Here is a 25,612-nt window from a genome sequence, read left to right on the forward strand (position 1 = left end):
GTAAGTAAAGTGAAATTATTATTAAAAGGGAGAACTAAAATTGTCTTGGTGTCAATGGGAGGTTTGGGCTCAACTATATAAAAATGAATTCTTTCTTTGCTAACTTTATATATATATATATATATATATATATATATATATAGAGAGAGAGAGAGAGAGAGAGAGAGAGAGAGAGAGGACTGGGCCTTTGAGGGAATATCTTCACCTGGCCCCCTTCTCTGCTCCTTCTTTTGCAAAATTAAAAAAAAAAAGAAAAGAGAGGGAAGGATTTCCAGTCACCCGCTCCCTCCCCTTTTAGTCGCCTTCTACGACACGCGGGGTATACGTGGGAAGTATTCTTTCTCCCCTATCCCCAGGGAATATTTTTTATTATTATTATACTTTGTCGCTGTCTCCCGCGTTTGCGAGGTAGCGCAAGGAAACAGACGAAAGAAATGGCCCCCCCCCCCCCATACACATGTATATACATATGTCCACACACGCAAATATACATACCTACACAGCTTTCCATGGCTTACCCCAGACGCTTCACATGCCTTGATTCAATCCACTGACAGCACGTCAACCCCGGTATACCACATCGCTCCAATTCACTCTATTCCTTGCCCTCCTTTCACCCTCCTGCATGTTCAGGCCCCGATCACACAAAATCTTTTTCACTCCATCTTTCCACCTCCAATTTGGTCTCCCTCTTCTCCTTGTTCCCTCCACCTCCGACACATATATCCTCTTGGTCAATCTTTCCTCACTCATCCTCTCCATGTGCCCAAACCACTTCAAAACACCCTCTTATGCTCTCTCAACCACGCTCTTTTTATTTCCACACATCTCTCTTACCCTTACGTTACTCACTCGATCAAACCACCTCACACCACACATTGTCCTCAAACATCTCATTTCCAGCACATCCATCCTCCTCCGCACAACTCTATCCATAGCCCACGCCTCGCAACCATACAACATTGTTGGAACCACTATTCCTTCAAACATACCCATTTTTGCTTTCCGAGATAATGTTCTCGACTTCCACACATTCTTCAAGGCCACCAGAATTTTCGCCCCCTCCCCCACCCTATGATCCACTTCCGCTTCCATGGTTCCATCCGCTGCCAGATCCACTCCCAGATATCTAAAACACTTCACTTCCTCCAGTTTTTCTCCATTCAAACTCACCTCCCAATTGACTTGACCCTCAACCCTACTGTACCTAATAACCTTGCTCTTATTCACATTTACTCTTAACTTTCTTCTTCCACACACTTTACCAAACTCAGTCACCAGCTTCTGCAGTTTCTCACATGAATCAGCCACCAGCGCTGTATCATCAGCGAACAACAACTGACTCACTTCCCAAGCTCTCTCATCCCCAACAGACTTCATACTTGCCCCTCTTTCCAAAACTCTTGCATTCACCTCCCTAACAACCCCATCCATAAACAAATTAAACAACCATGGAGACATCACACACCCCTGCCGCAAACCTACATTCACTGAGAACCAATCACTTTCCTCTCTTCCTACACGTACACATGCCTTACATTCTCGATAAAAACTTTTCACTGCTTCTAACAACTTGCCTCCCACACCATATATTCTTAATACCTTCCACAGAGCATCTCTGTCAACTCTATCATATGCCTTCTCCAGATCCATAAATGCTACATACAAATCCATTTGCTTTTCTAAGTATTTCTCACATACATTCCTCAAAGCAAACACCTGATCCAAACATCCTCTACCACTTCTGAAACCACACTGCTCTTCCCCAATCTGATGCTCTGTACATACCTTCACCCTCTCAATCAATACCCTCCCATATAATTTACCAGGAATACTCAACAAACTTATACCTCTGTAATTTGAGCACTCACTCTTATCCCCTTTGCCTTTGTACAATGGCACTATGCACGCATTCCGCCAATCCTCATGCACCTCACCATGAGTCATACATACATTAAATAACCTTACCAACCAGTCAACAATACAGTCACCCCCTTTTTTAATAAATTCCACTGCAATACCATCCAAACCTGCTGCCTTGCCGGCTTTCATCTTCCGCAAAGCTTTCACTACCTCTTCTCTGTTTACCAAATCATTTTCCCTAACCCTCTCACTTTGCACACTACCTCGACCAAAACACCCTATATCTGCCACTCTATCATCAAACACATTCAACAAACCTTCAAAATACTCACTCCATCTCCTTCTCACATCACCACTACTTGTTATCACCTCCCCATTTGCGCCCTTCACTGAAGTTCCCATTTGCTCCCTTGTCTTACGCACTTTATTTACCTCCTTCCAGAACATCTTTTTATTCTCCCTAAAATTTAATGATACTCTCTCACCCCAACTCTCATTTGCCCTTTTTTCACCTCTTGCACCTATCTCTTGACCTCCTGTCTCTTTCTTTTATACATCTCCCACTCAATTGCATTTTTTCCCTGCAAAAATCGTCCAAATGCCTCTCTCTTCTCTTTCACTAATACTCTTACTTCTTCATCCCACCACTCACTACCCTTTCTAATCAACCCACCTCCCACTCTTCTCATGCCACAAGCATCTTTTGCGCAATCCATCACTGATTCCCTAAATACATCCCATTCCTCCCCCACTCCCCTTACTTCCATTGTTCTCACCTTTTTCCATTCTGTACTCAGTCTCTCCTGGTACTTCCTCACACAGGTCTCCTCCTCAAGCTCACTTACTCTCACCACCCTCTTCACCCCAACATTCACTCTTCTTTTCTAGAAACCCATACAAATCTTCACCTTAGCCTCCACAAGATAATGATCAGACATCCCTCCAGTTGCACCTCTCAGCACATTAACATCCAAAAGTCTCTCTTTCGCACGCCTGTCAATTAACACGTAATCCAATAACGCTCTCTGGCCATCTCTCCTACTTACATAAGTATACTTATGTATATCTCGCTTTTTAAACCAGGTATTCCCAATCATCAGTCCTTTTTCAGCACATAAATCTACAAGCTCTTCACCATTTCCATTTACAACACTGAACACCCCATGTATACCAATTATTCCCTCAACTGCCAGATTACTCACCTTTGCATTCAAATCACCCATCACTATAACCCGGTCTCGTGCATCAAAACCACTAACACACTCATTCAGCTGCTCCCAAAACACTTGCCTCTCTTGATCCTTCTTCTCATGCCCAGGTGCATACGCACCAATAATCACCCACCTCTCTCCATCAGCTTTCAGTTTTACCCATATTAATCGAGAATTTACTTTCTTACACTCTATCACATACTCCCACAACTCCTGTTTCAGGAGTATTGCTACTCCTTCCCTTGCTCTTGTCCTCTCACTAACCCCTGACTTTACTCCCCAGACATTCCCAAACCACTCTTCCCCTTTACCCTTGAGCTTCGTTTCACTCAGAGCCAAAACATCCAGGTTCCTTTCCTCAAACATACTACCTATCTCTCCTTTTTTCACATCTTGGTTACATCCACACACATTTAGGCACCCCACTCTGAGCCTTCGAGGAGGATGAGCACTCCCCGCGTGACTCCTTCTTCTGTTTCCCATTTTAGAAAGTTAATACAAGGAGGGGAGGATTTCTGGCCCCCCGCTCCCAGGGAATATATATATATATATATTTTTTTCATACTATTCGCCACTTCCCGCGTTACCAAGGAAGCATCAAAAACAGAGGACCGGACCCCTGAGGGAATATCCTCATCTGGCCCCCTTCTCGGTTCCTTCTTTTGGAAAATTAAAAAAAAAGAAACAATATATACCATATATATATATATATATATATATATATATATATATATATATATATATATATATATATATATATATATGTATATATATATATATATATATATATATATATATATATATATATATTTTTTTTTTTTTTTTTTTTTTTTTTTTTATACTTTGTCGCTGTCTCCCGCGTTTGCGAGGTAGCGCAAGGAAACAGACGAAAGAAATGGCCCAACCCCCCCCCCCATACACATGTACATACACACGTCCACACACGCAAATATACATACCTACACAGCTTTCCATGGTTTACCCCAGACGCTTCACATGCCTTGCTTCAATCCACTGACAGCACGTCAACCCCTGTATACCACATGACTCCAATTCACTCTATTTCTTGCCCTCCTTTCACCCTCCTGCATGTTCAGGCCCCGATCACACAAAATCTTTTTCACTCCATCTTTCCACCTCCAATTTGGTCTCCCTCTTCTCCTCGTTCCCTCCACCTCCGACACATATATCCTCTTGGTCAATCTCTCCTCACTCATTCTCTCCATGTGCCCAAACCATTTCAAAACACCCTCTTCTGCTCTCTCAACCACGCTCTTTTTATTTCCACACATCTCTCTTACCCTTACGTTACTTACTCGATCAAACCACCTCACACCACACATTGTCCTCAAACATCTCATTTCCAGCACATCCATCCTCCTGCGCACATCTCTATCCATAGCCCACGCCTCGCAACCATACAGCATTGTTGGAACCACTATTCCCTCAAACATACCCATTTTTGCTTTCCGAGATAATGTTCTCGACTTCCACACATTTTTCAAGGCTCCCAAAATTTTCGCCCCCTCCCCCACCCTATGATCCACTTCCGCTTCCATGGTTCCATCCGCTGACAGATCCACTCCCAGATATCTAAAACACTTCACTTCCTCCAGTTTTTCTCCATTCAAACTCACCTCCCAATTGACTTGACCCTCACCCCTACTGTACCTAATAACCTTGCTCTTATTCACATTTACTCTCAACTTTCTTCTTCCACACACTTTACCAAACTCAGTCACCAGCTTCTGCAGTTTCTCACATGAATCAGCCACCAGCGCTGTATCATCAGCGAACAACAATTGACTCACTTCCCAAGCTCTCTCATCCCCAACAGACTTCATACTTGCCCCTCTTTCCAGGACTCTTGCATTTACCTCCTTTACAACCCCATCCATAAACAAATTAAACAACCATGGAGACATCACACACCCCTGCCGCAAACCTACATTCACTGAGAACCAATCACTTTCCTCTCTTCCTACACGTACACATGCCTTACATCCTCGATAAAAACTTTTCACTGCTTCTAACAACTTGCCTCCCACACCATATATTCTTAATACCTTCCACAGAGCATCTCTATCAACTCTATCATATGCCTTCTCCAGATCCATAAATGCTACATACAAATCCATTTGCTTTTCTAAGTATTTCTCACATACATTCTTCAAAGCAAACACCTGATCCACACATCCTCTACCACTTCTGAAACCGCACTGCTCTTCCCCAATCTGATGCTCTGTACATGCCTTCACCCTCTCAATCAATACCCTCCCATATAATTTACCAGGAATACTCAACAAACTTATACCTCTGTAATTTGAGCACTCACTCTTATCCCCTTTGCCTTTGTACAATGGCACTATGCACGCATTCCGCCAATCCTCAGGCACCTCACCATGAGTCATACATACATTAAATAACCTTACCAACCAGTCAACAATACAGTCACCCCCTTTCTTAATAAATTCCACTGCAATACCATCCAAACCTGCTGCCTTGCCGGCTTTCATCTTCCGCAAAGCTTTTACTACCTCTTCTCTGTTTACCAAATCATATATATAAATATATATATATATATATATATATATATATATATATATATATATATATATATATATATATATATATATATATATATTCTTTCTTTTCTTTCATACTATTCGCCATCTCCCGCGTAGCGAGGTAGCGTTAAGAGCAGAGAACTGGACCTTTGAGGGAATATCCTCACCTGGCCCCCTTCTCTGTTCCTTCCCTTGGAAAAAAAAAAAAAAAAAACGAGAGGGGAGGATTTCCAGCCCCCCGCTCCCTTCCCTTTTAGTCGCTTTCTACGACACGCAGGGAATATATATATATATATATATATATATATATATATATATATATATATATATATATATATATATATATATATATATATATGTATATATATATATTTTTTTTTTTTTTTGCTTTGTCGCTGTCTCCCGCGTTTGCGAGGTAGCGCAAGGAAACAGACGAAAGAAATGGCCCAACCCACCCCCATACACATGTATATACATACGTCCACACACGCAAATATACATACCTACACAGCTTTCCATGGTTTACCCCAGACGCTTCACATGCCCTGATTCAACCCACTGACAGCACGTCAACCCCGGTATACCACATCGATCCAATTCACTCTATTCCTTGCCCTTCTTTCACCCTCCTGCATGTTCAGGCCCCGATCACACAAAATCTTTTTCACTCCATCTTTCCACCTCCAATTTGGTCTCCCACTTCTCCTCGTTCCCTCCACCTCCGACACATATATCCTCTTGGTCAATCTTTCCTCACTCATTCTCTCCATGTGCCCAAACCATTTCAAAACACCCTCTTCCGCTCTCTCAACCACGCTCTTTTTATTTCCACACATCTCTCTTACCCTTACGTTACTTACTCGATCAAACCACTTCACACCACACATTGTCCTCAAACATCTCATTTCCAGCACATCCATCCTCCTCCGCACAACTCTATCCATAGCCCACGCCTCGCAACCATACAACATTGTTGGAACCACTATTCCTTCAAACATACCCATTTTTGCTTTCCGAGATAATATTCTCGACTTCCACACATTCTTCAAGGCTCCCAGAATTTTCGCCCCTCCCCCACCCTATAATCCACTTCCGCTTCCATGGTTCCATCCGCTGCCAGATCCACTCCCAGATATCTAAAACACTTCACTTCCTCCAGTTTTTCTCCATTCAAACTTACCTCCCAATCGACTTGACCCTTAACCCTACTGTACCTAATAACCTTGCTCTTATTCACATTTACTCTTAACTTTCTTCTTTCACACACTTTACCAAACTCAGTCACCAGCTTCTGCAGTTTCTCACATGAATCAGCCACCAGCACTGTATCATCAGCGAACAACAACTGACTCACTTCCCAAGCTCTCTCATCCCCAACAGACTTCATACTTGCCCCTCTTTCCAAAACTCTTGCATTCACCTCCCTAACAACCCCATCCATAAACAAATCAAACAACCATGGAGACATCACACACCCCTGCCGCAAACCTACATTCACTGAGAACCAATCACTTTCCTCTCTTCCTACACGTACACATGCCTTACATCCTCGATAAAAACTTTTCACTGCTTCTAACAACTTGCCTCCCACACCATATATTCTTAATACCTTCCACAGAGCATCTCTATCAACTCTATCATATGCCTTCTCCAGATCCATAAATGCTACATACAAATCCATTTGCTTTTCTAAGTATTTATCACATACATTCTTCAAAGCAAACACCTGATCCACACATCCTCTACCACTTCTGAAACCACACTGCCCTTCCCCAATCTGATGCTCTGTACATGCCTTCACCCTCTCAATCAATACCCTCCCATATAATTCACCAGGAATACTCAACAAACTTATACCTCTGTAATTTGAGCACTCACTCTTATCCCCTTTGCCTTTGTACAATGGCACTATGCACGCATTCCGCCAATCCTCAGGCACCTCACCATGAGTCATACATACATTAAATAACCTTACCAACCAGTCAATAATACAGTCACCCCCTTTTTTAATAAATTCCACTGCAGTGCCATCCAAACCTGCTGCCTTGCCGGCTTTCATCTTCCGCAAAGCTTTTACTACCTCTTTTCTGTTTACCAAATCATTTTCCCTAACCTTTTCACTTTGGACACCACCTCGACCAAAACACCCTATATCTGCCACTCTATCATCAAACACATTCAACAAACCTTCAAAATACTCACTCCATCTCCTTCTTACATCACCACTACTTGTTATCACCTCCCCATTTGCGCCCTTCACTGAATTTCCTATTTGCTCCCTTGTCTTACGCACTTTATTTACCTCCTTCTAGAACATCTTTTTATTCTCCCTAAAATTTAATGATACTCTCTCACCCCAACTCTCATTTGCCCTCTTTTTCACTTCTTGCACCTTTCTCTTGACCTCCTGTCTCTTTCTTTTATACATCTCCCACTCAATTGCATTTATATTCATTTATAGTCTATATTTATTTTATATTTATTTATATTTATTTTTATTTCATTTTGCTTTGTTGCTGTCTCCCGCGTTTGCGAGGTAGCCCAAGGAAACAGACGAAAGAAATGGCCCAACCCACCCCCATACACAATGTATATACATACATATCCACACACGCAAATATACATACCTATACATCTCAATGTACACATATATATACACACACAGACACATACATACATACCCAGGCACACATTTCACACTGTCTGCCTTTATTCATTCCCATCGCCACCTCGCCACACATGGAATACCATCCCCCTCCCCCCTCATGTGTGCGAGGTAGCACTAGGAAAAGACAACAAAGGCCCCATTCGTTCACACTCAGTCTCTAGCTGTCATGCAATAATGCCCGAACCCACAGCTCCCTTTCCACATCCAGGCCCCACACATATATATTGGAAAGGATCACAATTTTGCGCGTGATCAAGATATTCCTATGAGTCCACGTGGAAAATGAAACACGATAAGTTCCCAAGTGCACTTCCGTGTAATAATTACATCATCAGGGGAGACACAAGAGAGAAATATACGTCAGTTGATATACAACAAAGAAACGTAGCTAGGACGCCATTTGGTAGACATGCGATTGTCCAAGATTGTCTTGGACAATCGCACGTTTACCAAACGACGCCCCAGCTACGTCTCTTCGTTGTATATCAACAGACCGCCACATTCTTGGAAAATCGCATGTTTGACAAATGGAGTCCAAGCTACGTCTCTTCGTTGTATATCTACTGACAGTTATACTTCTCTCTTGTGTCTCCCCTGATGATGTGATTATTACACGAAAGTGCGCTTGGAACTTAACGTGTTTCATTTTCCCCGTAGACTAATGGTAATATATACATACATATATATATATATATATATATATATATATATATATATATATATATATATATATATATATATATATATATATATTATTATCATTATTATTATTATTATTTTTCTATTTTGCTTTGTCGCTGTCTCCCGCGTTTGCGAGGTAGCGCAAGGAAACAGACGAAAGAAATGGCCCAACCCTCCCCCATACACATGTATATACATACACGTCCACACACGCAAATATACATACCTATACAGCTCAATGTACACATATATATACACACACAGACACATACATATATACCCATGCACACAATTCACACTGCCTTTATTCATTCCCATCCCCACCTCGCCACACATGGAATTTCATCCCCCCCCCCCCCTCATGTGTGCGAGGTAGCGCTAGGAAAAGATAACAAAGGCCCCATTTGTTCACACTCAGTCTCTAGCTGTCATGCAATAATGCACCGAAAACACAGCTCCCTTTCCACATCCAGGCCCCACACAACTCTCCATGGTTTACCCCAAACGCTTCACATGCCCTGATTCAATCTACTGACAGCACGTCAACCCTCGGAAAGCAAAAATGGCTATGTTTGAGGGAATAGTGGTTCCAACAATGTTGTATGGTTGCGAGGCGTGGACTATGGATAGAGTTGTGCGCAGGAGGGTGGATGTGCTGGAAATGAGATGTTTGAGGACAATGTGTGGTGTGAGGTGGTTTGATCGAGTAAGTAATGTAAGGGTAAGAGAGATGTGTGGGAATAAAAAGAGCGTGGTTGAGAGAGCAGAAGAGGGTGTTTTGAAATGGTTTGGGCACATGGAGAGAATGAGTGAGGAAAGAATGACCAAGAGGATATATGTGTCGGAGGTGGAGGGAACGAGGAGAAGTGGGAGACCAAATTGGAGGTGGAAAGATGGAGTGAAAAAGATTTTGAGTGATCGGGGCCTGAACATGCAGGAGGGTGAAAGGTGGGCAAGGAATAGAGTGAATTGGATCGATGTGGTATACCGGGGTTGACGTGCTGTCAGTGGATTGAATCAGGGCATGTGAAGCGTCTGGGGTAAACCATGGAAAGTTCTGTGGGGCCTGGATGTGGAAACGGAGCTGTGGTTTCGGGCATTATTACGTGACAGCTGGAGACTGAGTGTGAACGAATGGGGCCTTTGTTGTCTTTTCCTAGTGCTACCTCGCACACATGAGGGGGGAGGGGGGATGAAATTCCATGTGTGGCGAGGTGGGGATGGGAATGAATAAAGGCAGAGTGTGAATTGTGTGCATGGGTATATATGTATGTGTCTGTGTGTGTATATATATGTGTACATTGAGATGTATAGGTATGTATATTTGCGTGTGTGGACGTGTATGTATATACATGTGTATGGGGGTGGGTTGGGCCATTTCTTTCGTCTGTTTCCTTGCGCTACCTCGCAAACGCGGGAGACAGCGACAAAGCAAAATAAAAAAAATAAAATAAATAAATAAGTAAATATATATATATATATATATATATATATATATATATATATATATATATATATATATATATATATATATATATATATATATTTCTTTTTTTTTTGCCGCTGTCTCCCGCGTTTGCGAGGTAGCGCAAGGAAACAGACGAAAGAAATGGCCAAACCCACCCCCATACACATGTATATACATACGTCCACACACGCAAATATACATACCTACACAGCTTTCCATGGTTTACCCCAGACGCTTCACATGCCCTGATTCAATCCACTGACAGCACGTCAACCCCGGTATACCACATCGATCCAATTCACTCTATTCCTTGCCCTCCTTTCACCCTCCTGCATGTTCAGGCCCCGATCACACAAAATCTTTTTCACTCCATCTTTCCACCTCCAATTTGGTCTCCCACTTCTCCTCGTTCCCTCCACCTCCGACACACATATCCTCTTGGTCAATCTTTCCTCACTCATTCTCTCCATGTGCCCAAACCATTTCAAAACACCCTCTTCCGCTCTCTCAACCACGCTCTTTTTATTTCCACACATCTCTCTTACCCTTACGTTACTCACTCGATCAAACCACCTCACACCACACATTGTCCTCAAACATCTCATTTCCAGCACATCCATCCTCCTGCGCACAACTCTATCCATAGCCCACGCCTCGCAACCATACAACATTGTTGGAACCACTATTCCTTCAAACATACCCATTTTTGCTTTCCGAGATAATGTTCTCGACTTTCACACATTCTTCAAGGCTCCCAGAATTTTCGCCCCCTCCCCCACCCTATGATCCACTTCCGCTTCCATGGTTCCATCCGCTGCCAGATCCACTCCCAGATATCTAAAACACTTTGCTTCCTCCAGTTTTTCTCCATTCAAACTTACCTCCCAATTGACTTGACCCTCAACCCTACTGTACCTAATAACCTTGTTCTTATTCACATTTACTCTTAACTTTCTTCTTTCACACACTTTACCAAACTCAGTCACCAGCTTCTGCAGTTTCTCACATGAATCAGCCACCAGCACTGTATCATCAGCGAACAACAACTGACTCACTTCCCAAGCTCTCTCATCCCCAACAGACTTCATACTTGCCCCTCTTTCCAAAACTCTTGCATTCACCTCCCTAACAACCCCATCCATAAACAAATCAAACAACCATGGAGACAACACACACCCCTTCCGCAAACCTACAATCACATATATATATATATATATATATATATATATATATATATATATATATATATATATATATATATATATATATATATGTGGAGCGGGGGGCCAGAAATCCTCCCCTCCTTGTATTTTTTTAACTTTCTAAAATGGGAAACAGAAGAAGGAGTCACTCGGGGAGTGCTCATCCTCCTCGAAGGCTCAGATTGGGGTGCCTAAATGTGTGTGTGGATGTAACCAAGATGTGAAAAAAGGAGAGATCGGTAGTATGTTTGAGGAAAGGAACCTGGATGTTTTGGCTCTGAGTGAAACGAAGCTCAAGGGTAAAGGGGAAGAGTGGTTTGGGAATGCCTGGGGAGTAAAGTCAGGGGTTAGTGAGAGGACAAGAGCAAGGGAAAGAGTAGCAGTACTCCTGAAACAGGAGTTGTGGAAGTATGTGATAGAATGTAAGAAAGTAAATTCTCGATTAATATGGGTAAAACTGAAAGTTGATGGAGAGAGATGGGTGATTATTGGTGCATATGCACCTGGGCATGAGAAGAAAGATTATGAGAGGCAAGTGTTTTGGGAGCAGCTGAATGAGTGTGTTAGTGGTTTTGATGCACGAGACCGGGTTATAGTGTTGGGTGATTTGAATGCAAAGGTGAGTAATGTGGCAGTTGAGGGAATAATTGGTATACATGGGGTGTTCAGTGTTGTAAATGGAAATGGTGAAGAGCTTGTAGATTTATGTGCGGAAAAAGGACTGATGATTGGGAATACCTGGTTTAAAAAGCGAGATATACATAAGTATACTTATGTAAGTAGGAGAGATGCCCAGAGAGCGTTATTGGATTACGTGTTAATTGACAGGCGCGCGAAAGAGAGACTTTTGGATGTTAATGTGCTGAGAGGTGCAACTGGAGGGATGATCATTATCTTGTGGAGGCTAAGGTGAAGATTTGTATGGGTTTCTAGAAAAGAAGAGTGAATGTTGGGGTGAAGAGGGTGGTGAGAGTAAGTGAGCTTGGGAAGGAGACTTGTTTGAGGAAGTACCATGAGAGGCTGAGTACAGAATGGAAAAAGGTGAGAACAATGGAAGTAAGGGGAGTGGGGGAGGAATGGGATGTATTTAGGGAATCAGTGATGGATTGCGCAAAAGATGCTTGTGGCATGAGAAGAGTGGGAGGTGGGTTGATTAGAAAGGGTAGTGAGTGGTGGGATGAAGAAGTAAGAGTATTAGTGAAAGAGAAGAGAGAGGCATTTGGACGGTTTTTGCAGGGAAAAAATGAAATTGAGTGGGAGAATAAAAAGATGTTCTGGAAGGAGGTAAATAAAGTGCGTAAGACAAGGGAGCAAATGGGAACTTCAGTGAAGGGCGCAAATGGGGAGGTGAAAACAAGTAGTGGTGATGTGAGAAGGAGATGGAGTGAGTATTTTGAAGGTTTGTTGAATGTGTTTGATGATAGAGTGGCAGATATAGGGTGTTTTGATCGAGGTGGTGTGCAAAGTGCGAGGGTTAGGGAAAATGATTTGGTAAACAGAGAAGAGGTAGTAAAAGCTTTGCGGAAGATGAAAGCCGGCAAGGCAGCAGGTTTGGATGGTATTGCAGTGGAATTTATTAAAAAAGGGGGTGACTGTATTGTTGACTGGTTGGTAAGGTTATTTAATGTATGTATGACTCATGGTGAGGTGCCTGAGGATTGGCGGAATGCGTGCATAGTGCCATTGTACAAAGGCAAAGGGGATAAGAGTGAGTGCTCAAATTACAGAGGTATAAGTTTGTTGAGTATTCCTGGCAAATTATATGGGAGGGTATTGATTGAGAGGGTGAAGGCATGTACAGAGCATCAGATTGGGGAAGAGCAGTGTGGTTTCAGAAGTGGTAGAGGATGTGTGGATCAGGTGTTTGCTTTGAAGAATGTATGTGAGAAATACTTAGAAAAGCAAATGGATTTGTATGTAGCATTTATGGATCTGGAGAAGGCATATGATAGAGTTGATAGAGATGCTCTGTGGAAGGCATTAAGAATATATGGTGTGGGAGGCAAGTTGTTAGATGCAGTGAAAAGTTTTTATCGCGGATGTAAGGCATGTGTACGTGTAGGAAGAGAGAAAAGTGATTGGTTCTCAGTGAATGTAGGTTTGCGGCAGGGGTGTGTGATGTCTCCATGGTTGTTTAATTTGTTTATGGATGGGGTTGTTTGGGAGGTGAATGCAAGAGTTTTGGAAAGAGGTGCAAGTATGACGTCTGTTGGGGATGAGAGAGCTTGGGAAGTGAGTCAGTTGCTGTTCGCTGATGATACAGCGCTGGTGGCTGATTCATGTGAGAAACTGCAGAAGCTGGTGACTGAGTTTGGTAAAGTGTGTGAAAGAAGAAAGTTAAGAGTAAATGTGAATAAGAGCAAGGTTATTAGGTACAGTAGGGTTGAGGGTCAAGTCAATTGGGAGGTAAGTTTGAATGGAGAAAAACTGGAGGAAGTGAAGTGTTTTAGATATCTGGGAGTGGATCTGGCAGCGGATGGAAACATGGAAGCGGAAGTGGATCATAGGGTGGGGGAGGGGGCGAAAATTCTGGGAGCCTTGAAGAATGTGTGGAAGTCGAAAACATTATCTCGGAAAGCAAAAATGGGAATGTTTGAAGGAATAGTGGTTCCAACAATGTTGTATGGTTGCGAGGCGTGGACTATGGATAGAGTTGTGCGCAGGAGGATGGATGTGCTGGAAATGAGATGTTTGAGGACAATGTGTGGTGTGAGGTGGTTTGATCGAGTAAGTAACGTAAGGGTAAGAGAGATGTGTGGAAATAAAAAGAGCGTGGTTGAGAGAGCAGAAGAGGGTGTTTTGAAATGGTTTGGTCACATGGAGAGAATGAGTGAGGAAAGATTGACCAAGAGGATATATGTGTCGGAGGTGGAGGGAACGAGGAGAAGAGGGAGACCAATTTGGAGGTGGAAAGATGGAGTGAAAAAGATTTTGTGTGATCGGGGCCTGAACATGCAGGAGGGTGAAAGGAGGGCAAGGAATAGAGTGAATTGGAGCGATGTGGTATACCGGGGTTGACGTGCTGTCAGTGGATTGAATCAAGGCATGTGAAGCGTCTGGGGTAAACCATGGAAAGCTGTGTAGGTATGTATATTGCGTGTGTGGACGTATGTATATACATGTGTATGGGGGTGGGTTGGGCCATTTCTTTCGTCTGTTTCCTTGCGCTACCTCGCAAACGCGGGAGACAGCGACAAAGCAAAAAAAAAAAAAAAAATATATATATATATATATATATATATATATATATATATATATATATATATATATATATACATATATATATATATATGTATATATATATATATATATATATATATATATATATATATATATATATATATATATATATATATATATATATATACATATCTGTTCCTTCTTTTGGAAAATTAAGAAAAAACAAGAGGGGAGGATTTCCAGCCCCCCCGCTCCCTCCCCTTTTAGTCGCCTTCTACGACACGCAGGGAATACGTGGGAAGTATATATATATATATATATATATATATATATATATATATATATATATATATATTCCCTCAAAGGCCCAGTCCTCTGTTCTCAACGCTACCTCGCTAATGCGGGAAATGGCGAATAGTATGAAAGAAAGAAAGAAAGAATTTATATATATATATATATATATATATATATATATATATATATATATATATATATATATATATATATATATATATATATACATATACACGCACATATACATACATTTACATATCAACGTATGCATACATATACATACACAGATACATACATACATACACAGGTATAGATTGAGACATGCTCCCCCCCCACCCCTTAACCCCTTTCCAGCGAGGTAGCGCCAGGAAAAGACAAAATCAAAAGGACACTTTCGCTCACACCTAGTCTCTAGCTGTTATGTGTAATGCACCGAAACCACAGCTCCCTTTCCACATCCAGGCCCCACATATCTTTACATGGTTTACTCCGAACGCTTCACATGCCCTGGTTCAATCCATTGCCAGTACGTCAACCCCAGTATACCAAATCGTTGCCAATTCACTCTATTCCTTGCACGCCTTTCACCCTCCTGTATGTTCAGGCCCTGATCGCTCAAAATCTTTTTCATTCCATGCTTCCACCTCCAATCTGGTCTCCCACTTGTTGTTCCCTCCACCACTGACATATATCCCTGGGGATAGGGGAGAAAGAATACTTCCCATTTATTCCCCGCGTGTTGTAAGTAGAAGTCGACTAAAAGGGGGGAGGGGGGGGGGGGGGCTGGAAACCCTCTCCTTCTATAGTTCATTTATTCATTCTTCTTTTGATTTACATAGTTTTAAACACCCTGAAATGATTGGAATGTTGATGTATTCAGGTACAGTTAGAAAGTTTATTACATGTGTTATAGCGGAGTATCTTTACTTAAGAAATAAAAATATCTTACATCATTAGATACTTGACTTCCTGTCTTAGTCTTGAACTCGTCGGTGTTGAGCGAGTCCAATGAGGGCAAACCGAAGAGCTTCCTGGCGGTATTGTAGTCCGGCAAACCATGGTCCCGCCCTCGCTGAATATTGATGGCCATCAGGTCACGTCGTGAGAACTCCAGTGGGCCAAACAAACGACCTTTGGGAACCTTCTCGTTAATGATGGTTATCATTTGTGTCAGGAAAAGTTATTTGTAGAGCTACAAGAAGTTGGTGGAAGTGATGAGGGAAAAAATTTTCGTGAGATAAAAACAGCAGAGTTTAACCTAGCTTGCCCTGGCTGTAGTCAGCCTTGAAGTGTCTCGTGTGTGTGTGTGTGTGTGTGTGTGTGTGTGTGTGGGGGGGGGGGGGGGGGGAAGCTGCTGGTTTTAGTAGGTATATATGTTATCCCAACAACATTTACAAAGCATAATCATATCAACAGATTAAATGAATGTCAAATCTAGTTAATAATTCAATGTCTCAAGAGCTAAATCTGGCTATACAGATGAGAGTATTATCTGAAATCCTTCCTTAGTCTTTATTCATAACACTGTTTCTAACTAGTCCATCCTCTTATCAGAGATACACAGTTTCTCACGTTCCTGCAAAGCTAAACCTGTGTGATACATTACTAACCTATCCTAAGTACACAGGTGACAGCACCACGTACCTGTACACACCTAGCCTTCCCTAGGTACACAAGTGGCAGCATCACGTACCTGTAACTCTCCACCCTTCCCGAAGTATATACAAAGGGCAGTGCCAAGTACTTGTGCATCCTCAGGCCTTTTCAGGTACGCAAGTGAGAGCACCATGTACTTATACATCTCCAGCCTTCCCTGGGCACACAAGCGGCAATATCATGTACCCGTACATCCCCAGTCTTTCCCATGTACACAAGTGGCAGCACCACTTACGTTACATCCCCAACCTTTCCCAGGTAAAGGGGATCACCACGTACCTGTACATTCCCAGTCTCTCCCAGGTACACAAGGGCAGGACCACGTACATGTATATCACCTGATACACAAGTGGTAGTACCATGTACATCCCCAGGTTCATAAGTGGCAGTACCACGTGCATGTATATCCCCAGGTATACAAACTTCAGTACCACGTACAAGTATATCCCCAGGTACACAAGTGGCAATACCACGTACATCTTTATCTCCAGGTACACAAGTGGCAACGCCACGAACATCTATATCCCCATGTGCACAAGTGGCAATACCACATACATCTATATCCCCAGGTTCACAAGTGGCAGTACCACGTACCTCTCAGGTCATTTACGATAACGTTGTCCTCCCTTTCTGCGCTCTGGCTGCTCAAACCCATCAGGAATTTCTCAAAGTTTTCAGCGTTGCTCGTGAATAGTTCCTGAAAGTTTTTGTACTTTAACTTTTCAAGTCTACAACAGATCTTGTTTTAGATTTCTGTCTACAGAAAGACTATCTATATAATGAGAAGATGCGTAAAGGCAGCCTCTGTTAACAAGAAGAAATAGTGTTACAAGGGAAGTGTTACAGGAAAGTGTTACAGGTGGTGATGCAGTTAAATGTTGGCGTGGTAGTGGTCAGTGTTGGCCTGGTGGTGGTGGTGGTGGTGGTGGTAATGGAGGTGTGTTGTGCAAGGTTAGTGTCATAACTCACCGGGGAACGCCAGAAAGAGTTACAGGTCCTGACCCCAGCAGAGTTATGACCTTGGGTAATGTCAAGGGTAAAGCCTTCAGTGCCACACTGGTCCCTGCTTCTGTCCCGCAAGTGGACACCAGGGGTCACCAAGGTGTGTCCGAACCGCATCGCCGCTGACTGGAACACATTACTCACTTGTGGGTCAGTGGTTGGCTTGTAACCTGTTTGGGGGGAGGACCAGGGCACCGGTGTTAGTGGAACTAAGGGGAGGTCAGTCATGTCTAAGATCACAGTATACCTCTCTCACAGCTGAAAGTTTGTTCAGTGACAACTATTATGCTAATGGTACTCGTAGAACATTGCTGATTATACTAACACCTTGTTAGAATAAGCAAGGTCTGTCATTTCTTGTAAATTTCAGATGAGTTTACACATAAAAATCAGTTATAAAACAGATATGATAGACATTGTGCTTGAGGATGAGAGCCTCTCTCTCTCTCTCTCTCTCTCTCTCTCTCTCTCTCTCTCTCTCTCTCTCTCTCAAAACAAAAACAAAAAATTAACGATCGTTTAATGAAAATCAAACAAGGATAAATAGGAATGAGCAAGGCATGAAAAAAGATGGAGCAAGAAAACCAACAGGGGAACTACATCAAAATAAAACCCTAAGTGGCAAGAATGATATTATGAAAACTACATATCAACATTGCAGAGGAGCAAAGTAAAATTGTATGGGAAGGCAATACTAGTTAAAGACTGGAGACATATTCCATATCAAAATTAAAAGGTAAGACTGAATGAGGATCAGAACCAGACTATACCACCTACAGAAATTTATTAGACCAAAAGAAATCTTTATGAGAGAAGGAAATAAGGAAAGTCCCAGCAGAAATGGGGGAATGAACACCTGTGAAAACAAACTACATTGTCGAAACAAAGTTCCTATGAAAATTGGATATAAACGAACTCCAAATGACAAACCAAACATTAGAATAGGCGAATACACAAAGATCCAAAATCAGCTGAGAACAAGTAGAGAATGACTGAACCCATGGATGATAATGTATATCTATAAGTATACAAAGTCTGAGACCAAAAAGTCTAGAATCAAAGTAAGTCACATCATTTAGTATGCTAAAGATAACATCATAATCATAATCAATATAACAAATTCCGCTCAATGAGTAAGTGGAAGATTAAGCAAACTTGATACAATCATACAGAGGAAATACAGTAAAAATAAAAGAGATGTAGCAATGATTGTGCATAATAAGCCGGAAGAAGAGCAAGTGATCAAGATAAGTTATAGTAATGTGAAGGGATTGTAGTTAACACCATAGCAATAAACATGTTATCACACAAACCTCCACACACCAAACTAAACAACTTGAAAGAATGATTATCATAAGTGACATAAATCCTGAAGGCATAGAGATACCTGTTTCACCATTTATGTGGTGTGATTTATATTTCCATTTCCTCAAGTGGCAGGAAAGAAGAACTGTGTTTGGATACAGAAACAAACAAACAAAAACGATTAGTGGATCAGCAGATGAAAGAGAACAATTTCAAAGGATATTTAATCTCTTTGGGTCATTCAACCTTGCGAAATTACAACACAGACGATCGATAGGGTACAACACGTCGGATTTACCTTTACAAATCATATGACACTATTCAGGAAAGGCAACAGTACACAATATGGAATGAACTGAATGTGAACATGGTAAAGCAACGAAAGTTGAAAGAAAAATGAGCAAAATAAATTTTGACCACCAGTGAACAGTTTGGAGAATGATTTGTAATTACAGAACACAGTATCCCATCAGAAAATAACAGATGATAATCAGTGTGTACATACCACCAGTCAAAGGAAAAATAGTATAAACTGGAAGAAACTACGAGATTAATAAAAAGAACATGGAAAAATGGAAAAAATAATGGGCGAGGAAAGAACGAGTTTAATGGGAGAGAAATAAAATAAACGGTGATGAAATAATGAAAACCAACAGAAGAGAACTGGGAGAGTCATATAAAATTTGAACGAAGATATAAGAAGAAAGCAAAAAAAGAAGAAATCAACTAACATACCTAAGTTGAAAACTAAATGGACTTCCAGCCATCTTCCTTGCAGCACTAACGAAACCCATGACGTTAATGATTAAGGAAAGCCTGAACGACACGAAACCCTCAACATGGCATATGTATACATCAAGGATGATCTAGGTTAATATGTAACAAGAGACATCCTTGATTTGGCATATGTTATATACACGTGTACATCAAGGATGAACCAGATTAATATGTAACAAGAGACATCCTTAACTTGGCATATGTTATATTTGTACATCAAGGAGGATCCAGGTTGATAAGTTTAGAACACTTAGCTTGACTTCACAAGTAATAAAGTTCCTTAAAGAAAGTTAAAAGGACATATAACTGAACATGTGATTATGAACAACTTTATAGATGAACAGAGATTTACCAGGAAAAATACGCAAACCCAATTATCAGTTCATTATGATAACACTTATCAAACTTTAATGCAAGGAAATAAACACTGCTGTTTTACCTAGTTTAGCCAAGGCATTTGAAAAACTGAAGAACTTTACAGTTGAAAGAATCGAAGCAAAACAATAAGGTTGTTAAGACAGGGAGATGGATCAGTTTTTAACTAAAAGAAAATTGAAAGTAGTAACAAGAGGAACCATGTCTTAATGAAGACGTTGTATCAGTGGTACCATAAGGAACGGTGTTACCATCAAATCTCCTCACAAGAGTGACATCAAACATCAAAGATAATAAACAGCAAAACATAGCTAGGTGCTTTGCTGATGACATTAGATTAAGTAAAATGAAATCAGAAGATAATCAAAAGGAAATGCAAAAAATCTAGATACGATCCTACATATGGGCAGAAGTGAACTTCTAAAGAATTTACCGAACAGATTGACAGTACGTTTATGACACCGTACAAAGCTCCAAGAGGGAAATGAAAGAAAGTGAAAAATGAAGATCAAGGAGTCATCATTAATGATAATCTAAGATTCAATGAAGATATTGAGAAAATATCACCGGAGAGCTAACTGGTATGATAACGAAAACTTTTATTACAAGAGAAAAACCACTACTGATGAAAACGTTCAGTGTATACATAAGAGGCAAAGCAGAATACTGCTCTTTCCTGTGTTCGCCGACTAAAGAAATGGTAACGTCAGACTTGACTCACTCTGGAGTGACTCAGGCTGGGAACGCCTGTACTGACTCACCGTGGTATGACTCAGGCTGTGCTAGCCTGTAACTGACTTCCCTTGGTGTGACTCACCGTGGCATGACTCAGGCTGTGCTCGCCTGTACTTGACTCACCTTGGTATGACTCAGGCTGGGCACGTACATACTTGGGAAGCCAGTCGTATAGGGTGATAGACTGGTAGGTGGCGATCACCCACTTCCTAGCCTCGTTGAACACCTTCTCATCTGAAGAAAGTCAACAGCCACCTTAGGAAGCCAGAATACAACTTGTAACGGTAAACTTCTTGAAATGTGTGGCATAGTTAAACATCGAGATGAGGGCTTCAGTTATGTTCATATGCCTCGAAATGTTTCGTTTTATAAAGCGAAAATCAGCATGTAAGCAATGTGTAGTGAGTGTCTGGATGGTGGTACACTGTAAGTGGATAGGGTGGCTGAATAAATGTGTGGTGATTGAATGTGGGGATAGTGATGCAGTATTGTGGTGGTATGGGGACAATGATGGAGGGCTTTATTGGTATGAGGAAGTGCGCGTGAATGCAGCGTATAGTGTATGGTAACATCATCGCAGCATATGAAGATAGTGGTAAAGTATGTAGAAATATCCTTACAGTGTGTGTGTGGATATGATAATCCAAAGTATAGATATGGTGGTATATTGTATTGTGCGATGAGTGATGTATGGGAAATATGAATGTATTTTTGAAGTGAGTAGTGTGAAGATATGATGGTGACGGGACGAGTAATGATTGTGAAACGTTTGTGGATGATGGCACAATGTGCTAAGATGGTGTAGGGTGGATACAGTACGTGAGATTGGCTGTACACAGTGCCAGTTTAGCTATGTGACAGTGTGACGGCCTACGAGTATGTGGTTAGTCGTGGGCAGAAAGGGTGTATGTGATACCTCTATGAGATGCTATGTTCCTTAGTGTTCTGAATGTTGGAGACTTGAGGAAATTCTGTGCAAGGCTGTGGTCATGTGAATGATGGCAAATGATGCATGAACGTGATGTTTGTGTAAACAGCAAGATTTACACAGTGAAAGGTTATACTTCTCTCTCTCTTTGAGTAGAGTCATGTACTGTGGCATGTAACACTGATTGGTGGATGTGACTGTGGGTGTCTGGAGAAAAATAAACTTAGTGACAGCTGAGTGTGCAAAATGGCCACGATCAGACGATTTCGATCGTGATACAAGTTCGCTACGGGTGCACGTGGTCCCTGTTGGACTCACCTGACCAATCTGGGTGCTTCCGGTCGAGGTAGCTGGCGATATGGTTATGCCAGCGGTACCACATGATGCCGAAGGTCAGGAGAAATGGATTCTCGTTTCCGCGCGGATTGCCAAGTTCTGTTGGGAGGAGAGGAGGGTAAACACATGTTAACCAAGTCACTACCACAGCTGTAGACACAAGCTGCTACAGCTGCGGGCACCTGTACAACAGCTGCGAGCACCCGCTGCTACAGCTGTGGTCATCCGGTACTACAACTGCGGATATCCTTTGTTAAAGCTGCGGGTACCCACTGCCACGGCTGCGGATAATCGTTGTTACAGCTGCGGGTACCCGCTGTTGCATGTGCAAGCACCCGCTGTTACAGCTGTAGCCATCTATTGCTACAGGTACAGGAATCCGCTGCTACAACATTCACTTATGATTTACAAAAAGTAGCGAAATGTTAAGAAATATCTAAAAAAAAGATATTTATGTCCGCATCTTGAACTCAAGTGAACTTCGTGATTAACGCCACAGGAACTCCCCTTGTTCCCATGGAACTTGATCTACATAATAGTCTATCAGCAGTACTACTTTCTTGGTACCAGTTCAAGGTCTGGTATTGTATGGTATCATTTGAAAGATCTTGGCATATAGAAACAAAATGTTTTTATTAAAAGCAAGGTTACGAGAGTAGCTGGTTAGTGTACTACAGCATATATATATATATATATATATATATATATATATATATATATATATATATATATATATATATATATATATATATATATATATTCCTGGTAAATTATATGGGAGGGTATTGATTGAGAGGGGTGAAGGCATGTACAGAGCATCAGATTGGGGAAGAGCAGTGTGGTTTCAGAAGTGGTAGAGGATGTGTGGATCAGGTGTTTGCTTTGAAGAATGTATGTGAGAAATACTTAGAAAAGCAAATGGATTTGTATGTAGCATTTATGGATCTGGAGAAGGCATATGATAGAGTTGATAGAGATGCTCTGTGGAGGGTATTAAGAATGTATGGTGTGGGAGGAAAGTTGTTAGAAGCAGTGAAAAGTTTTTATCGAGGATGTAAGGCATGTGTACGTGTAGGAAGAGAGGAAAGTGATTGGTTCTCAGTGAATGTAGGTTTGCGGCAGGGGTGTGTGATGTCTCCATGGTTGTTTAATTTGTTTATGGATGGGGTTGTTAGGGAAGTGAATGCAAGAGTTTTGGAAAGAGGGGCAAGTATGAAGTCTGTTGGGGATGAGAGAGCTTGGGAAGTGAGTCAGTTGTTGTTCGCTGATGATACAGCGCTGGTGGCTGATTCATGTGAGAAACTGCAGAAGCTGGTGACTGAGTTTGGTAAAGTGTGTGGAAGAAGAAAGTTAAGAGTAAATGTGAATAAGAGCAAGGTTATTAGGTACAGTAGGGTTGAGGGTCAAGTCAATTGGGAGGTGAGTTTGAATGGAGAAAGACTGGAGGAAGTGAAGTGTTTTAGATATCTGGGAGTGGATCTGGCAGCGGATGGAACCATGGAAGCGGAAGTGGATCATAGGGTGGGGGAGGGGGCGAAAATTCTGGGGGCCTTGAAGAATGTGTGGAGGTCGAGAGCATTGTCTCGGAAAGCAAAAATGGGTATGTTTGAGGGAATAGTGGTTCCAACAATGTTGTATGGTTGCGAGGCGTGGGCTATGGATAGAGTTGTGCGCAGGAGGATGGATGTGCTGGAAATGAGATGTTTGAGGACAATGTGTGGTGTGAGGTGGTTTGATCGAGTGAGTAACGTAAGGGTAAGAGAGATGTGTGGAAATAAAAAGAGCGTGGTTGAGAGAGCAGAAGAGGGTGTTTTGAAGTGGTTTGGGCACATGGAGAGAATGAGTGAGGAAAGATTGACCAAGAGGATATATGTGTCGGAGGTGGAGGGAACGAGGAGAAGTGGGAGACCAAATTGGAGGTGGAAAGATAGAGTGAAAATATTTTGTGTGATCGGGGCCTGAACATGCAGGAGGGTGAAAGGAGCGCAAGGAATAGAGTGAATTGGATCGATGTGGTATACCGGGGTTGACGTGCTGTCAGTGGATTGAATCAGGGCATGTAAAGCATCTGGGGTAAACCATGGAAAGCTGTGTAGGTATGTATATTTGCGTGTGTGGACGTGTATGTATATACATGTGTATGGGGGTGGGTTGGGCCATTTCTTTCGGCTGTTTCCTTGCGCTACCTCGCAAACGCGGGAGACAGCGACAAAGCAAAAAAAAAAAGAAAAAAAATATTGTCCAAAACACATGTTTACCAAATGGCGTCCTAGCTTCGTCTCTTCGATGTATATCAACTGACTATTATATTTCTCTCTTGTGTCTCCCCTGATGATGTCATTATTACACGAAAGTGCACTTGGGAACTTTTCGTGTTTCATTTTCCCCGTGGACTCGTAGGAATATATATATATATATATATATATATATATATATATATATATATATATATATATATATATATATATATATATAATGATTATTGGTGCATATGCACCTGGGCATGAGAAGAGAGATCATGAGAGGCAAGTGTTTTGGGAGCAGCTGAATGAGTGTGTTAGTGGTTTTGATGCACAAGACCGGGTTATAGTGATGGGTGATTTTAATGCAAAGGTGAGTAATGTGGCAGTTAAGGGAATAATTGGTGTACATGGAGTGTTCAGTGTTGTAAATGGAAATGGTGAAGAACTTGTAGATTTATGTGCTGAAAAAGGACTGGTGATTGGTAATACCTGGTTTAAAAAGCGAGATATACATAAGTATACGTACGTAAGTAGGAGAGATGGCCAGAGAGCGTTATTGGATTACGTGTTAATTGATAGACGCACGAAAGAGAGACTTTTGGATGTTAATGTGCTGAGAGGTGCAACTGGAGGGACGTCTGATCATTATCTTGAGGAGGCGAAGGTGAAGATTTGTGGGGGTTTTCAGAAAAGAAGAGAGAATGTTGGGGGTGAAGAGAGTGGTGAGAGTAAGTGAGCTTGGGAAGGAGACTTGTTTGAGGAAGTACCAGGAGAGACTGAGTACAGAATGGAAGAAGGTGAGAACAAAGGAGGTAAGGGGAGTGGGGGAGGAATGGGATGTATTTAGGGAAGCAGTGATGGCTTGCGCAAAAGATGCTTGTGGTATGAAAAGCGTGGGAGGTGGGTCGATTAGAAAAGGTAGTGAGTGGTGGGATGAAGAAGTAAGATTATTAGTGAAAGAGAAAAGAGAGGCATTTGGACGATTGTTGCAGGTAAAAAATGCAAATGAGTGGGAGTGGTATAAATTATAAATAGCATAATAGTATAAAGAGGTATAAATTTTTTTTTAATAAATAAAAATGATGTGTATATATATATATATATATATATATATATATATA

The 25,612-nt window shown here is 41.6% G+C and overlaps 1 protein-coding gene across 2 annotated transcripts in view; it reads right to left on the reverse strand.

Annotated features, from left to right (window-relative positions):
• The window catches only part of LOC139765869 (dual oxidase 2-like), a 188,292-nt gene that overhangs the window by 84,785 nt on the left and 77,895 nt on the right, over nt 1-25,612 (reverse strand). For both annotated transcript variants that reach the window (XM_071693732.1, XM_071693733.1), the window contains 5 exons: nt 22,231-22,347; nt 21,108-21,218; nt 17,760-17,962; nt 17,385-17,487; nt 16,084-16,265 (listed from right to left, as the gene is read on the reverse strand). In XM_071693732.1, the coding sequence (XP_071549833.1) occupies nt 16,084-16,265; nt 17,385-17,487; nt 17,760-17,962; nt 21,108-21,218; nt 22,231-22,347 (716 nt within the window). The remainder of the gene's footprint in view (nt 1-16,083; nt 16,266-17,384; nt 17,488-17,759; nt 17,963-21,107; nt 21,219-22,230; nt 22,348-25,612) is intronic.

Source organism: Panulirus ornatus, chromosome 56, assembly GCF_036320965.1.
Source record: "Panulirus ornatus isolate Po-2019 chromosome 56, ASM3632096v1, whole genome shotgun sequence".
Classification (NCBI taxonomy): domain Eukaryota; kingdom Metazoa; phylum Arthropoda; class Malacostraca; order Decapoda; family Palinuridae; genus Panulirus; species Panulirus ornatus.